This window comes from Cyphomyrmex costatus, unplaced genomic scaffold (assembly GCF_001594065.2).
Source record: "Cyphomyrmex costatus isolate MS0001 unplaced genomic scaffold, Ccosl1.0 scaffold330, whole genome shotgun sequence".
Lineage (NCBI taxonomy): Eukaryota > Metazoa > Arthropoda > Insecta > Hymenoptera > Formicidae > Cyphomyrmex > Cyphomyrmex costatus.
The window spans coordinates 1,463,022-1,480,491 of NW_017277451.1; the positions used below are offsets into that span (position 1 = coordinate 1,463,022).

Consider the following 17,470-nt stretch of genomic DNA (forward strand, 5'->3'; position numbering starts at 1 on the left):
AACATTGAAATTGAAGAGATGGATTGATATTAATTACAAATTTTTTCGTGACTGATGAAGACTAACAAAGTAAGTTTTGTAAGTTAAATCTAGAAACGTTCCCTATTAATTGATATTTAAGAATTAATAAATTATTTTGCATTTGTGATCTGTAATGATATGCTCTTTATTGACTTATCTTCCTTTTATTATTACAAAAAAGCTAATTATTATTAAGTACTTTTCGAGTTATGAAAGTACAGTAGTGCCAATATTAGAATTATCCAAAGAATCGGTCGACGACTAAAAACTCTTGAATATTGCTTAAAATTATTTTCTTAATAATCTCTCAATAATCTCTTAATAACATTTGTTATTTCTAATTTTTGTTTTTCCGTAAAAATTAAAATAAGAAAACCAACCTTCAATGGCTTTGATCTTAACAAATGTTATCGAGGTTATCAAAAACGATATTTAAGAGATTTTAATTATCAGCCGATATCTTGGGAAATACTAAAGCAGCGGTACTGTAACTTTCAAGTCTTATAACTCGAAAAATGCTTAATAAAAATGAATTTTATTGCAGTGTTTTGAAAATCTCTTGGCTATTTTAGATTCTAAAATAAAAAATACGGTTAAAAGAATCAATTTGACCTTGATTTAATTTTGATGGCGCTATCCAAAGTCAAAGTAAGAGAGAGAGATCAGTAAAAAGATCTTTTTAAATCCTACAACTTTTATTTGAAACACTTTTCTGTAAAATTCTCTGAGATATTCAGAGATTTTAGTACTTTTGTCTCACTCTGTATAACAGTAGACAAAAATGTCAAAAGATACTATTATCTTATTGTTGTCTAACACAGATTTTAAGGAATATCTTAAATACAATGTAAATCTGATGTGACATACAACAAATACAAAGGAGATACATTTAATTTGTATTAGCTGAACAGGACTCCAAAAAGAGAGTCGAAACGTTCTATTATTTTATTTGATTTGTGGAAAAAAGATTAATATGAATAAATCCACTTCTAATTAATATACGTATACTAATAGCAGCCCTGCACTCTCATTCGCCTTTAATTATTGAAATTTATGTTTTAATATCTTAAATACGTTTTATATCATAAAGGACGTCTCCAGGATGTTCTTCGAATAAAGTACATTTTTTTGTGAGATGGGTTATAAATAGAATTCTTATTGTATAAGTAATTTAAGAAACTTTATTGCTATTATATTATATAGAATGCCGAAACAATCAAGATTCGTCGAACGCTCTCACAGAAAATACTTGGGTGGTGTTGGAAACTGATTTGAATACGGTTCACACGGAGCTCGGTATATCGTATGATGAGGCTCGTGTCATTACGAGGGGCTCGTCTTGCGGTTGTAGACTAATAAATTCTGTAGCATAATGTAGTATTTCCTGTTCTTCGACTGGTTTTAGAAGCCTTGCGGACTCGAGTCGACTATCCAAATAGTCGCGCTCGATTGGTTAAAGAGTTAGTAAACATGTTTTTATTTAACATTGATCTCTTATCTTCATTACGTCACTAGGTGTTCATATAAAACGGGAGAGTGTCACGAAAACCTTCGTATTTCTAATCAAGAAAAGAAACGGTCTGTTTCTGGATAAAAAAATTGCTGCTCGTCATGAAAGATCAGCTCAAGGTAGCGAAACCGTTTCAATTTATAAACACACCTATTTTTTTTTTTTTAATTTAGTGCTCAACATTTTCTAAAAGACATTTTTCATTCAGTTTGTGTTAAAAAAAGAGCTATTATTGTCTGATTTAAGTAATTTACAAAAGTTTTGTGAATGTCTAAAATTTTAAGTGTAACTTTGTTTAGAATTTAATATGGAGAGCATTTCTCATTTTAAATGAGTGTATAATATTTTCGCTTTAAAGAAGCTTAAATATTGTTAAGAAAGAAGACTTTGAAAATATATAAAAAACGGGAATCGTTGAAATCTAGAAACTTGACATTGTGTGTGTTTGTGTGTACGCGAGAATGTGTTAATTTAATAAAAAAAAAAAGGTAGCGCGCTTGTCCTATTGAGAAATATCTTTCAGTATCTCACGGGATTCGGTTGTGAGTTCTCCAGTGAGGATGACCGCTGTCCAGGAGCACTGCCTATTGGGCAAAATAATCCACAGAAGTGTCCATATGGTCTTTATGCCGAACAATTATCGGGCACAGCGTTTACAGGTAAGTAAAATCCAGAAAACGGAAGTAATTAGTTACTCGTATTGCCGTTACTTATCGTTATTCTGTTAATAATAATTTGGCAATGACAAATTTTTTTATGACTAACGGCAATATCAGAATTTTAAAGTCACTCAATTGTTACTTTTGCAACGAGTTGGATAAATCATTCGTTACTGAAAAAATTAACTCGTCATTTGTAATTTGTTATTTTTAATCGTCATATACTTTTAACGAAGTAATGTTACTTGTTACAAATTACTTTTTTCAGTAGGAAAACGCGTAACGATGTAACAAGTTACTTTCCAAAGTGACTTTTCCAACTTAGCGATTACTAACGATTAGTTATTACTATAATCATAAAAGTTGCAACGTCATTATTCAATTGTTATTATAAAAAGTGACGGAAAAAATAATGGAATATTAACTCCTATTTCTTAATAAATCATTTCCTTACTCATCCTTTTAATATTCTTGAAGTAATTTATTCAAAAAAATATTTGATATTTTGATTATACGTTTCGATTTGATTCTTACACATTTCCGACTTACGCGATTGTCAAATAAAAAATTAATCAATCGTTTACAACTTAAAAAATATAATTTGCATTATAATTGTTTGAATTTAAGCAAATTTATCAACTGAAGTATAAATTAATGTAATAAAGTAAGAGAAAAATTTCGTTTTATCTAAAAAAAAAATAAACTTACTGTTAGTTCATATTACTACAGTAGATTTAACTTATCTCTTATTAAATTACTAAATTTAGATATAAAAATGTCTTAAAATATTATAAATTCTAAGCAATTCCAAAATTTGTCCCATAAATATCATTTTTTCTTGACTTGGAATTTTTATCATAACAATGTGTGTGGTGAATCAAAGATTCAATATTTTTTTTTATAAAAATAATAAAAAGAAACAGAGCTATGAGCCTAAAAATTCGTAAATTGTGATATTGATGATAAATTAATTATGTCATTGTGCTAAAATATAAAATTTAATATAAACATAAAAATATATAAAATTAATAAAAACAAACGTTTCGACCTTTGTTAGGTCATTATCAATGTTTAAAAAGTCGCGAGAATCGTTAATGATGTACGGATATTATAGCATTACAACGGTTATTAAAACAAATTATGTATAAAAATAAAAATATAAAAATATATAATGTAAATTGTATGTTTCACTCGCATTGAAACGCATTTCGGAACGTCAGCAAGAGTCCACAAAAATAACGTAAATCGTCCATTATTATTATAAAACATGTAGTTAGTGAATTAATTGTTTCTGTCGAAAAACACATCAGAAATGTAATAAAAGTAAAAAAATAATAATACAAAATATAAAGTAAATCGTAGAGGTAATCTAATATATAACATTAGTAATAAAAATTTTCTTTTATTCCTAATATAATGCCAGACGTTATTACTACCATAATTTTTATCTTCTAGTTCCACGTAGTCAAAATAAAAGATCGTGGCTCTATCGAATAAGACCCTCTGTCGTTCACAACCCATTTCAACCCTTCACTAGAGGCGATAATGTCGAATCTTATGTAAAAAATGATTGGAACGAGATGTACCCAAATCCCAATCAGGTAATTTCGAATTTAAAAATTTTAAGTGCAACGATCTAACTAAAAATCAAGATTAACATAAATACAACTTTTAAAATTTTATGAAAAACTTCTCTCTTTCTCTTTCAACTTTCTTAAGTTTATAAAAAAATGGAACGGATATAATCCTATTTAATCTATCGGAAGGATAGCTTCTCTGAAATGTTAATTATTCACGTTTTAGCTAAGATGGAAGACTTTTGATGTCCCGACTCGACGAGACCCCGAAGTCGATTTTATCGAAGGTCTTCACACCTTGTGTGGTGCCGGCGATCCCAAGATGCGCCAGGGCATTGCGATACACGTGTACTTGTGCAACGCTTCCATGAAGAATAGGGCTTTTTACAATGCCGATGGTGATTTTCTCATAGTGCCACAGTTGGGTATACTGCAGATTACGACTGAGTTCGGTAAGATGCAATGCGAACCGAATGAAATATGCGTCATTCAGCAAGGAATGCGATTCTCCGTGACCGTCTTTGGTCCAAGCAGAGGTTACATCTTAGAGGTCTACGACAATCACTTTCAGTTGCCAGAATTAGGACCGATAGGTAATCTAATCATCGATACGAAAAGAATTATGAAAATATCTCTAACATATCTTCTGTTGAAACTTGAGAAAACTAATCCGAATTCGAAAAGTTGTTCACATTTCATCTTTGAGATTAAAAATTAAAACTTATTGGAAAACAACATAGTACGACTATACTGTGACAATTAATTTCTTTTATTGGGAAAATTCGATAAATTAATGTTTCTTTAATGAATAAATTAACGAGCTGAACTAACACGTATAGGAGCGAACGGTTTGGCGAATCCGAGAGACTTTCAAACTCCTGTGGCTTGGTACGAGGATCATGAGATTGATTACGAGATCATATGTAAATATCAGGGAAAGCTATTTGTGGCCAATCAAGGTCACAGTCCCTTTGACGTGGTTGCATGGCATGGTAACTACGTGCCTTATAAATACGATCTTGGTAGATTCATGGTTGTCAATTCTGTCTCCTTTGATCACTGCGTAAGTAAACATCACCATATGCAGAAATCTAACTGCGCATTGAGATTTGAAGCGAAACTTCTACGAGTTACAGTGAAATTTTCTATTATATAAATAAAATATAACTTTTTTAATTTTTGCCGCGCGAAAGATATATAATTTGTGAACAATTAAATATATAGGTGTTATCTTTGATAATTTGCGTTTCTGTCTTTATGACTTCCTTTTAATATGTATTTTAGATTTTAACGCGAGTAAATATACATGATGTTTTTTTTTTTCATTCTTCTACATGTCTATTTTTTTTTTGAATTTTTCGGATTTAATCATAATCACTCTCGAAATGTTAAGCAGCTCAATTAATTCCGCAGGATCCCTCTATCTTCACCGTGCTGACGTGCCCCACTAACAAATCTGGAACCGCTGCAGCCGACTTTGTGATCTTTCCACCCCGATGGTCCGTGCAAGAACATACTTTCCGACCACCCTACTATCACCGTAAGTATTCTTAGAAAGTATATATCGTTTGCATTCGTCTACGCGCCGATGCAAAAATGAAACCGCGTAAACTTTTCTTAACGCGATTTTACGTGCAAGAGAAATCAAAATGTATGCCAATTATGTTATTAAACAACAAGATTATTGGAACATTACTCGCGTATTATGAATGCATACAATTTCTAGTAGTTCGTTTACGTTTATGATTAAGAAGTAAGTGCGAACTTGATAAATATTTTATTTCGAATTATAGAAGTATATTAAAAATTATAGAAATGTTAATATTAAAAATTACATATTAAATTATAGTTAATGGACGTTTGATATTTAAGAGAGATACTGGACGTATCTTTTAAATCTTTTTTAGGCATCCTTTAGATTTTCGGTGCGTTTTGTGTAGTTTGATAGCTATTTTGACTAAATTGCCATCCGTCGGTCTGTGACACGTTTATTAGACACGGTTGTTATATTGTTGAGAAATTGTGGATTCTGCGGCTTTTTTTTTCCTGTCACTGGGGGTCTCGTGGGGTCGATTATACGCGGCAAGAGTTACGAGTGCTCTGTCGAACTCAGCGGTGTCTTCGTTCCAGAAGAGCGCTCCTGAAAATTGTGCAACCGAGTTAGCTCGGAGAAAACTCGAAATTTTTCCCGACGACCGATCGCACAACGTTTTTCTTTCTTCGATAGGTCGTTTCACCGATTTCCTGTCACTGCGATCACGATCCGATCGATTATGATGAGACGGGACGGGCCACTTTCGTTCGACGATTGTCCTCGTCGTCACTGTCGTATTTCGCTGCATTATCGCGCTCTCTTATTGAGAAAGTCCGTCGCGTGCAAAGAGAAAGACGCGTAGGCATGATGCCTATCAACGAGGATGCATCCTTACGAGTTAAGTAATTGAAAGCCACGAGAAGTGGTTATTATCCGTGTCTTCAACGTCTATTCCGTTGTGCAGAAGTTACGCGCGTGCGAAGTTATAAGATCGGTCGGAGTAATTGTGATGGACGCGCGTGGTGGTATTTTTCGATCGTTAAATTAATGCTGATTATCGGGGATCTTATTAAAAATTGACGATCGTTTAATAATTGCGACAAATAAGTGGAGAAAGTAATTACCACTTTTATCATCGGTGAATATCGGAAACGTATATTCGTGAAAAAAGTTATGTATACAAGTACTCGGTAATTATTATGAAACCAATAAAAAATGGTTACGAAAGAAGGTGACCAAAAACTGTATCCTTGTGAGATATTTTGTTACTGCAGTTAGTTCAAGTATTTCGTGAAATAAAGTTCGATAATAATTTTAAAAATAATTTTTCTTTAATAATAATTTTAATTTCAATATAAATCAAGATTTTTTAAATGTAGATTTTCTATTAATTATTTCTTACTTAATGGTTTAACTTAGTTTTTTTCACCTCGTATTTAGTTTTATCTTATTTTCGTTATTTTTATTTTTCCTAAAAATAAATACTTGAATTTAATATAGTATTATAATTTAATTAATTTAATCTTCTTCATATTTCTTTGTATACACTGCGCGTTGATATTTATGCAATTTTATTTTGTTAATGTAAAACTGCGCAACAATGTATAAAGGAGCAATATGTATCTCGGAATACATTTGAGTACCAGTAAGAGTAGCCGTTCGCTGCTTTCTCCGAGATTTGATAACCAGTATAGCGGCCTATTCAATGCGGGCCATTCTCCACGTTAATGAATAAGGCGGCGGCGCATGGAGAGCGATAATATGCAAAATACGCGTAATTTCCATTGCAGATCCGGCCACTGCGTCTCGTTGCGCGATCGCGAATAGCTTGTGACGCATACGCGCTCGTTTCGCATGTTGACTTGTCGATGGTATCCACCAACGATGAAGATTAACGTTGGCAAGTGTCGGTACATTATTAGTACTAAACGAGACATCTGCAACATCGAGTGTTATGCGGGAAATTCTGTCGAGTTTAACATTTGTGAAGAGTCAAATGTAGCTATTATTTATAATGAATTTTTTCGATAACTTAGAATCTGTATTAACGAGTTACATTATAGTAACTTTCTCTTGTATGTTTTTTAACAATATGAACGGATATATTGATTTACACTATTGATATAGTTGACGACACAATTTATAGAAACAAATATGAATTCATGCGCGAAATATTTAAGCACTAAGATCCAGTTTAAACCGATAAGGTCTTTTTGTTGAGTAGTCAAAATAAAGAAGGTGATAAAAACGTATGCAATAAACTATTTTGCATTTACACAACTGTTTATATTTTCGAATGTTTATATTATCTACACATAAACATAAAATGCTGTTTACAATACATACTACTTGTTCGAACAGAACAGTTTATTTACTACGATATTTTTTTCTATGCATAATTAATTTTTTTTAGAATTGTCAAAATAACCTAAAAATAAATACTTGAATTTAATATAGTATTATAATTTAATTAATTTAATCTTCTTCATATTTCTTTGTATACACTGCGCGTTGATATTTATGCAATTTTATTTTGTTAATGTAAAACTGCGCAACAATGTATAAAGGAGCAATATGTATCTCGGAATACATTTGAGTACCAGTAAGAGTAGCCGTTCGCTGCTTTCTCCGAGATTTGATAACCAGTATAGCGGCCTATTCAATGCGGGCCATTCTCCACGTTAATGAATAAGGCGGCGGCGCATGGAGAGCGATAATATGCAAAATACGCGTAATTTCCATTGCAGATCCGGCCACTGCGTCTCGTTGCGCGATCGCGAATAGCTTGTGACGCATACGCGCTCGTTTCGCATGTTGACTTGTCGATGGTATCCACCAACGATGAAGATTAACGTTGGCAAGTGTCGGTACATTATTAGTACTAAACGAGACATCTGCAACATCGAGTGTTATGCGGGAAATTCTGTCGAGTTTAACATTTGTGAAGAGTCAAATGTAGCTATTATTTATAATGAATTTTTTCGATAACTTAGAATCTGTATTAACGAGTTACATTATAGTAACTTTCTCTTGTATGTTTTTTAACAATATGAACGGATATATTGATTTACACTATTGATATAGTTGACGACACAATTTATAGAAACAAATATGAATTCATGCGCGAAATATTTAAGCACTAAGATCCAGTTTAAACCGATAAGGTCTTTTTGTTGAGTAGTCAAAATAAAGAAGGTGATAAAAACGTATGCAATAAACTATTTTGCATTTACACAACTGTTTATATTTTCGAATGTTTATATTATCTACACATAAACATAAAATGCTGTTTACAATACATACTACTTGTTCGAACAGAACAGTTTATTTACTACGATATTTTTTTCTATGCATAATTAATTTTTTTTAGAATTGTCAAAATACATAAAAATTGTTTTATTAAATTTAATCCATAAAATTTTAATGACAGTATAAATTATTTTTTCACCTATATAATACAATAAAATAGAAATCAAATATATGCAAATAACTTTTTCTTGATAATTAGTAAATACCAAGTATTATATTTTTGTTCATTTTTTATCTCTCATTTCTTTTACAATATTTTCTGCCCTTTTTCTTATATATATATATATATTTCTGAATAACACAATTTTCAAATAAGCTTGACATTGTACTATTGGATTCTTAGGAAATTGCATGAGCGAGTTTATGGGCTTGATAAAGGGTCGCTACGAGGCAAAAGAAGATGGTTTTTCTGCTGGTGGTGCATCGCTACATTCCATAATGACTCCGCACGGTCCTGATAAACAATGTTTCGAAGCTGCTTCTAAGAGCGGACTGGGGCCAGAACGGATAGCTGATGGTACGCAGGCATTTATGTTCGAAACTTCGTATAATATGGCCGTGACACAATGGGCTAGTAAGCTTTGTAATAAGCAGGACAATGAGTATTACAAATGTTGGCAGAGTTTAGAGAAACATTTTGAGCATACGGATAAGAAAGCGAAAGTTGCGTAATGTAACGATCTTTATTGGAGAGATTAAATGCTAGAGCTTTACAATTTTGAATTTTATCTTGTTGCCATGTATCTTCTTGCTTTTCTCTTGCTTCTTTTTAGTATCACGTAACCACAGAATATAAAGCTCGTTGTGTAATAAATAAAAGCTTATTACTACTTTGCTGTATACATTTCACTGTGATAAAACGTCCACAATGCCAACAAAAATCTGAACGCGTTCGTGAGAAAAGCAATATATATAGTCAGCTCTTAAGATCAATCTTTCATACCCCTTTTTCCTTCTCTAGGTAGAAAAATCACTAAGATCATTAATTTTAGGCGACAGTCTATTTTATTATAGCTTTACGCCATCTTTAAGAAAAGAAAAAGTTATCTTGATGATTTATTTTAACGAAAAGAAAAAACAAGCATCAGAACCTTGTCTTTGATTTTCTCTTGCAATAACGATCACAATTACTTATCAAGATTCTTTTATTATTATTATTATTATTAAAAAAAGTATTAATGTTATTGTTAAGAAATGCACGCTATAATCTTTCTTTTTTCTGATCGTTTCTTTTATGGTGTGTCGTATTCATGAAGATATCGTGCAAAGTTATCTGGTGCGTGTAACTAAGACATTAGTCTTAATTATGAATTCATCAACATTGTGTTCGTACGTTCGAAGAATATTACTGAATGCAAGGAACTTTTAATCGCGCATCTATCTGCTATCAAAGTTGATATGCAATTTGCTGAAATCAATGTAAATCATTCGATTCGCAACAATATTTAATGTTCCAACAATATTGCAGTAGTCACGATGTAATATTACTAGAATGTTTTACGCTGGGAAGTTATGTTAAATTATGCTCACACACACTACTAACTTTTAAAATACTAAAATTTATTTTGTATGGTATAAGTACTATGAAATGTATTTGTATAATACCTTATTATTAGTCTTAGTTATTATGTTTTTAAAGCGTGCCATGTGTATTATAATTGTTGAATGAATAAGTCAAATTTGATCAATTTCATGAAATAAAAATTGGAAAAGTTGACGAAATAATATAAAATTTGCAGTGTATCCTCTAGTAAATAAATAATTTAAAAAATTACAAAACTGGAATTAATTAATTTGACTTTTTTTTGAAACGTTAAAATATTTTTTTTTAAATTAATTAATGAATTGTATTAAAAAATTATATTACAAAAAGCGTAAATGAATTTAAAATGTAATTCACAGTAATCAACTCGTATAATGACAATCAGAATATAATTTAGCTGATAATATCCGAGAGTTTATTAAAAATTATAATATTATTGCGTAACTTTGACTATTATTATCAGTGTAATCATTATTATGGAAATGGTATAATTCTTCGAAATAAGATGTATTCTTTTGAATTAATTTTTTTATAATTTAAATAGTTTTAACTAAATATTAAAATACATTATACATTTAAATTTAATGTAAAAAAAGACCAAAAAAATTATATAGTAAATGCATATGTATGTATATAAAATTATTCTACAATTTAATCTTGATTTGACTCTCACGTCGCCCTTTTTATTGTTTATGATTATTGTTTATATAGAGAGTCCTTGTTATTTTTTCAATTTAATGTTTCTCAATTTAAAATTACTCTTGTTTTTGTTAATTTAAATTTTTATTTGATGTGTTTAAATATTTAGTTAAAAATAAGAAAAATAATTATTAATAAATACGGAATTTTTGTTAAACAGACGAAGTATTCAATTTTAAAAGAAAAAAAGTTTTTTTTTGTAAATGATTTCACTGTAAAATTTATTTAAAAATTGATACATTAACTTTAAATATTATAATTTATAAAAATATTTTGACTTAAAATTGCAGCACATTGCATGTAATGCAATTTTAAGAAATTCATAATTTGCGCAATAAGATCATAAATCTAAGATCTGATCTACATATTTAAGATCTGATATCCGTCTAAACGTTTATGGAATCATTCATGGCACTAAAGACAAATATGAATCATATTATTTTATAGTGTGTTCTGCGTGCATAATTTTATTGTTTTAAACAAATGTTTTATACTTCTGCAATAAAATTTATAAATTGAAAAATACTTTTCTCTCTTCTTCTCTTCTTTTGTCTTAAATTTCAAGTTTAATTTCCCCTCACTTTAAATGCTATAATATCGTTTTAATACACTTTTGTTTTTTATCTTATCAAAATATCAGAAAATTTTTTTATCTTTCTTTCAGCAATTAAGTTTCTGTTTAATCTGTGTTGTCTTAATCTGTGCTTGCGTACTAAAAATATATATATAACATATTTCAAGATCAAAAAAGACGTATTGATTCGTTAGTATTTTTTTAATCAATACCGTTCGATGCTGGATGACTCAAATGACTCGAGTCATCGATGATTCGTCTTGTAGAGACCGTTCTTGTCGACGACAAGCAATGCAAGCAGTACCTGGTCCTCCCAGCAGAGCCTTCCTCGCGTCGATGCGCAGTTTGCGTCGCTTTGCGACCTCGTGTCCGAGAAAAGTGATTGTTGACGTCGTCCCGCAGTCGCACGTAGTATATTGCGTCGTTTTCAACGTAGAGCGCATACTATTCGGAGCTGTGGTATGGTAATTAATGTCACAATGAACATTCGAGTTACCGTCGCGATTCCGCCGCGCGGTTGACATGTCGAGGTCGACGACACATGCCCACCGAATGTTGCGTACCATCGAGTGAGCGGGCAATAACCCAGAAGATATGCGGCCGACAATTCGCAACGGCTTTCTCGCCGCTGTTATTCTATGGTCCTTAATTGGACTCTCGGTTTCACATTGTTATTCAGAATACTGTCAGAAATCGGTAAGTATCACTTCGTTCCGATCACCTGTTCGCAGATTCCAGTTGTTCCTTCGAAGTGTCACTTCGGTCTTGTATACAGGGTGTCTCGAGTATTACGTGCTTTCTTTGTATTCGCAGATAAATTTATTTGTCAATAATTATATTCGTGTTTATATTCTAGATAAAAATTCTAGATGAAAATAAAATTGAAGATATAAGCTTTTTTTTTTATTGTTTCATTACATTGCTCTTTTCAATTTAGTTTCAGATGTCATTGTGTTACTTTTGGAGTGACGTATATTACGTTATATGTACAATAACAACAGGTTATACATAGGATGTTTCTTTTCTCGCGTATTTTTTTGACATTAATTTTTTAAATTTATATGTAGATTATGATTTTTCTTTGATGAAAATATTGAGATAATAATTTTCGAATTATAGATTAGATAGTCAAAAAGAAAGCTAATTAAATGCTTTTTGTTAACTAAATCTTAAGAAACTAAACAGATTGCAAAATTACATTTGTCAGCTAATTTTTAGACGAAATTTTTAACAAAATTGTAATTTAAGACGAAATCACGAAGAAGCATGATGAGTTTTTAAAATTCCAATTTGAAGCTTATTCATGAAGAGATATAATGCCAAGAATTGGAAAATGACTATAGATGATGTTGCTGTTAAGAATCGATATAAGCCGATTTATTAGACGGAAATTAATTAGACTAATATCTATTAAAAAGCAGTGAAATAAGTTACAGTCTTGTATAATTTTCGTGAAAAAAAAAAAGTTATTTATCTAAAGTAGAATACAGAGTCATAATAATAAAACGTCAATGCCATTTATAAGTAAACTTACAAAAGATAAATGAAATCATGATGACGTCTTTGATGATGATATCATTATAACTTTTAATTCTATCTAGGTACAGTCCGTTAAAGCGTGACTGATATAACTTTCGACATATATCTTTCGTGTCTTATCGCGGTTTGTCAGAAACGGTATTTGTTGTTTCTCACCGTTTTCTTTTATTTGTTTACAAACGATTTAGGCCTGATTGTACCAACGTTACTTTGATTTTAAGCGAGAAGCCTATCTCGTTTTAAAGTCGAAGAAAGGGAGACAAAGGTAGACAGTTTTAAGTCTTACTTAAAATCACGTTGGTGCAATCGGGCTTTTTTTTGTAGTCGTTGTTTCTTATCTTTTCCATCCTTTCGAGTGTATATAAAGAAAAATAGTTTCAAATCTTTTAACGTACACGACATTCGTCGTTGAGTATGTAATTTTCTAGTAAAATCGAACAAGAATTATAATCCTCTGTACATAATAATATAGAAAAGAATCTTTCGTCTCTTCAGAAATGTTTGATGTAACAATTTCCAAATAAAAATTTACACAAATTTCATGCCCTAAAAAATGCCGATAATAATTAACGATGACAGTAAATTGACGATTTATTAATATAAAAGCGTTGTAGTAAAAAGTATACCGATTGTATAGCATTCATATAATTTTTTCATTTTTTTTACAATAAATAGTTTTAAAATTACAGTTTCTTATTAAACAGACGTGTGTGTGGATATGATTGATCTTTCGATTATTATTCATGATTGTAGGCAAATACATAACGAAAATCAATAAATAATGAAATACTGATTTTCCGCATTATGTAAGTAATTGATAATAAAAGCTGAAACAAAAGATTATCTTTAGCTGTGTGTCATTCGATATAATCTTTTTCTTCATCTTCAGCTGACTGATTATTAATATCACATGCAAACAATCGCAAGATTTCCTATTTACAATAAATTTATTCCTTCTTTTCAGGATAACTTAACACAGGATGTCAAATGTATCCTAACGTCAGTACAAAGAGGAGAAGGTAGGAAGATAATCTAATTTGGGAGAATATTTCTCAGACTCGTTAAATACTACATAATTTTTTAGATTGCGCGAAGCTAGTATTTGATATTGGAAAGTCGTTGAAACGGGATGGTATCGCAATTTTTACGTTGCACGCGTATGTGAATAAAAATTTGAAAAAAATTGATGATTCCCAGAAGGCGACTGCGTTCAACTTGTCGATTTCGGATATCAATTTTCATAGTAAGGAGACATCAATTACTCGCGATATTTTATAATACACTCGAAATAAGTATATCTCCAATATCTCTTGTTGCCATTTATTGAAATTCTATTTGAAATAGGGTTGATTATGCGTTATCAAAACATCATAGAGAGTTCAGAAAACGCATGCAGGCACATAGAATTATACGGGAACGACAGTCACCCAGCGCCTAAGCACTTATACGTGTCATGTCCGTTCTCTGATGCTGCATACGAAGGATCACCGTATCGTTTGGAGTATATCGCGACCGGGGAAGATTTTGTGTACAACAGAAAATACGTATTCTATGTGCCGTATCATGAATTTATTGGTAGGTTTATCTCCCTTTCCGGCTTTGTATCTTTTTGTAACTATCCTCGAATCCCTTCCAGAGAATAGTGTCCAGATCGAGGAGTTTACGCCCTTCATATACATTGACATTTCTGATCGATCAAACGCGGCGTTGTATATACAACCGCTCCCGTTGACGTACAACGTGACGGAATACAAGGTGTGGCTGATTAGTAACGATACGAAGTCGACGGTCACCACGATCGTCCCCGCCAACAAAGACCACGTACATGTACGGCTCAACCTCGTGGCACCAGACGGCGTCTATTATGTCAAAGTCGCGGCCTTGCATCCCGAATGCGGCGAGCACGGATGTGCAAACAGCACATCGCCTTATGTATACATAAGTAAATGCGATTTAGCTCAGTTTTTTTCTCATATCTCTCTCTTGCCGTGCAAACGTTTTTGCAGTACCTATTTAATGTAAATTGGAGTCGTTAATATTTGACGTGTTGTTTTAGTGGATTAAATGATTCAAAAGATATTACAAAATTTATGTAGTTTCCTTAATTATTCTAAATGAAGGATTTATACATAATTTAACAAATTTTTTAGTTTTTTTTCAGGAACGGAACGGCGCGATCGTATCTATTTATTTTCAAGATATTTATAATTCTCTAAAAATTGTCTGGATAAAAATTATCTCCGTTTGCACGGTAAGGGTTAAGAGCGAAATAACTAAAATACAGAGAGAAATTGAGAGTCAGTGCGGTAAGCAACGCGTAAATTATTACATAATTATAGCTCAATTATATAGCTGTGAAAATTACATTTAAGTTTAAAAGCGTTTCGTTTGAAATAGAAAATGTAAGTAAACCTTTATTTCACGGCGATTGATAGAAAAAAATTTTAATGTTTCTTACCTACAATTTAGAATTTTATAATACTAATCGTACGTGTGTATATAGATTGTACAATCATCCAAAATTTTTTACGGTGGATCCAAATGATTTATTACTGCAATCGAGGATTAAAAACGAAATATATTCTCTCCTAGAAGTAATTATATAATTAATAAACAAAAGTCAGGCTTATTATTACGTCAATGTAATTATTTCCAGCGAATTATATATTGTCGTTTTTAAAATAATTTCCATTGTTTATCGTGTTGATTCTCAATTGCCCTTTTTATTTCAATTTTTGTTCGTAATTTGTAAAAGTTTTTATTTATTTTTTTTCTTATTTCTGGTTCTTTCCATCAACGCTGCTAATTCCGTATTGTCACAGAACACGCGTCTCATCAACTGTTAATTATGATAATCAGCTTAGTATGGATACCACCGGTATTGTTATACGCATCTTATCACGCATATAAGCTGTATAGAAAGAAAGGTGAGAATTTTATCAATTCTATTTTCTTTCCGGAATACTAACTCGTTTGCTTTGACAATTGTTTTCTTTTTTAAATATAGTTTTGAAAAGAGTAGCGATGAAGCCGAACTGCTTGCTAGTGTATTCACCGACGCATCCGTCGCACGTGAATGTAATGGTGGAGTTAACAAAATATTTACGATATTGTAATATTAATGCAATGATTGACGTGTTTGATATTGCAGAAACTGCCAGCAAAGTGAGTAATCGAACAAATTAACGATGTAATATATTACGGCAATGGCTTTCGAAGAGATATAGAAATCCAGAATTCGATAATACAAATTTGATTGATTTACCATACAATATGCTTACTTGGGCAAGAAACAAAAAAACCGATACTTGATGCTCAATAATTCATAATGATAAATATATTTATTTCTCGTTACGATCAATTTTTACATATTAAGAAGTGTGAATGTCATTATCTATATGTATAAATGATTGCGCACTAAGTACCGCATTTATTTATTTTTATTGTCTTTGCGAACGTTTCCTTTATCGTTAATTTTAAAGTCTTAATATTTTGTTTCTTGTTTATAATATATGAATTTTTACGAACGTGTGATGTTCAGCGAAATAATCGTATAATGCGATCACAGGATCCAGGACTCTGGTGTAATACCGCTTTTGAGACAGCGGATGTTATACTGGTCGTGACATCCCCGCCGACATCCGCAAAATTCGATGCGACAATCATTTATCGAAACGTAGACAACCACCTGTTGCGGTTACTGAAGGAGAACTATCCTCGGAGAAATAAGAGGTATTATGCGATACATCTACCGTATTGCAAGTCGGATCACATACCAGAGGAGGCACGACTTTTCAAGAAGTTCCGTATACCCGAGGATCTAGCTAGACTCGTGAAAACGATCCACGATATCGCTTGTCTGCGATTCCTTACACCATCTGATCGAGAGCTGCTTGAGAGCATCAAATTTGCCACAGCAAAAATATCCGAAGATGAGACCTCGAGCGTGATAAAGAATACCGAGGAGACCGGTTAGTGATGTTATCGCAGATACTCGATTTTAATTGTCATAGCAACATTTTGCTTCATTCTCTTCCGTGTACTTTTTCTCGATTCCTATATCAGCATAATTTTTTTGTATTTAATAAAGATACCTTTATTATTATTGTATCAGTAATTTTATATTGGTTGCAATTTCATTATATCACTTTGAATTTTTTTTAGACAATTTGTTAATACCAATCATTGTACAAGAGACTGCTAATTGCAACACCGAACAATCCAACGAGATTCCTAGGCCTGATACGCCAGACAGCGATGTCATACCTCAGTCTTTCACAACACGTATCGACGAGCTCAATTTACTCGGTGAGACTGAAGATGAGAAGTCTTTCGACATTAATTCCACAAGAGACGATTGCGAGTTTCGTATAGATAAATTAAATTTGTGATTTTTTATATAAGTATGCATATGAATAGTTTTTAGTAGAGTATTTTCTTATCATTTTTTTTTATTAATTTTGTATGCGACTAGACGAGACATAAAGAATATTTTGTTTACCAAT

General features: G+C 31.6%; 2 protein-coding genes across 2 annotated transcripts; both read left to right on the top strand.

Annotated features, from left to right (window-relative positions):
• The first annotated feature begins 1,596 nt into the window (after positions 1-1,596).
• hgo (homogentisate 1,2-dioxygenase) lies at positions 1,597-9,550 on the top strand. The gene is made up of 7 exons (XM_018542451.1): positions 1,597-1,650; positions 2,055-2,190; positions 3,646-3,791; positions 3,994-4,360; positions 4,607-4,830; positions 5,181-5,307; positions 8,954-9,550. The coding sequence occupies exons 1-7, from the start codon at positions 1,633-1,635 to the stop codon at positions 9,280-9,282; spliced, it is 1,347 nt and encodes a 448-aa protein (XP_018397953.1). The 5' UTR covers positions 1,597-1,632; the 3' UTR covers positions 9,283-9,550.
• A 2,230-nt stretch (positions 9,551-11,780) lies between these two features.
• On the top strand, positions 11,781-17,441 carry LOC108775972 (uncharacterized). Its single transcript, XM_018542450.1, has 9 exons — positions 11,781-12,122; positions 13,930-13,984; positions 14,050-14,208; positions 14,310-14,540; positions 14,602-14,907; positions 15,788-15,892; positions 15,973-16,130; positions 16,534-16,936; positions 17,130-17,441. The coding sequence occupies exons 1-9, from the start codon at positions 12,021-12,023 to the stop codon at positions 17,354-17,356; spliced, it is 1,746 nt and encodes a 581-aa protein (XP_018397952.1). The 5' UTR covers positions 11,781-12,020; the 3' UTR covers positions 17,357-17,441.
• The last annotated feature ends 29 nt before the right edge of the window (positions 17,442-17,470 follow it).

Excerpts from the sequence above, each read along its gene's own strand:
- hgo (XM_018542451.1), top strand. Across the intron at positions 3,792-3,993 it reads TGTACCCAAATCCCAATCAG|CTAAGATGGAAGACTTTTGA; the intron begins GTAATTTCGAAT and ends TTCACGTTTTAG. Across the intron at positions 4,361-4,606 it reads GCCAGAATTAGGACCGATAG|GAGCGAACGGTTTGGCGAAT; the intron begins GTAATCTAATCA and ends TAACACGTATAG.
- LOC108775972 (XM_018542450.1), top strand. The coding sequence starts at position 12,021 with ATGCGGCCGACAATTCGCAACGGCTTTCTCGCCGCTGTTATTCTATGG. Across the intron at positions 14,541-14,601 it reads GCCGTATCATGAATTTATTG|AGAATAGTGTCCAGATCGAG; the intron begins GTAGGTTTATCT and ends AATCCCTTCCAG. Across the intron at positions 16,937-17,129 it reads AAAGAATACCGAGGAGACCG|ACAATTTGTTAATACCAATC; the intron begins GTTAGTGATGTT and ends AATTTTTTTTAG.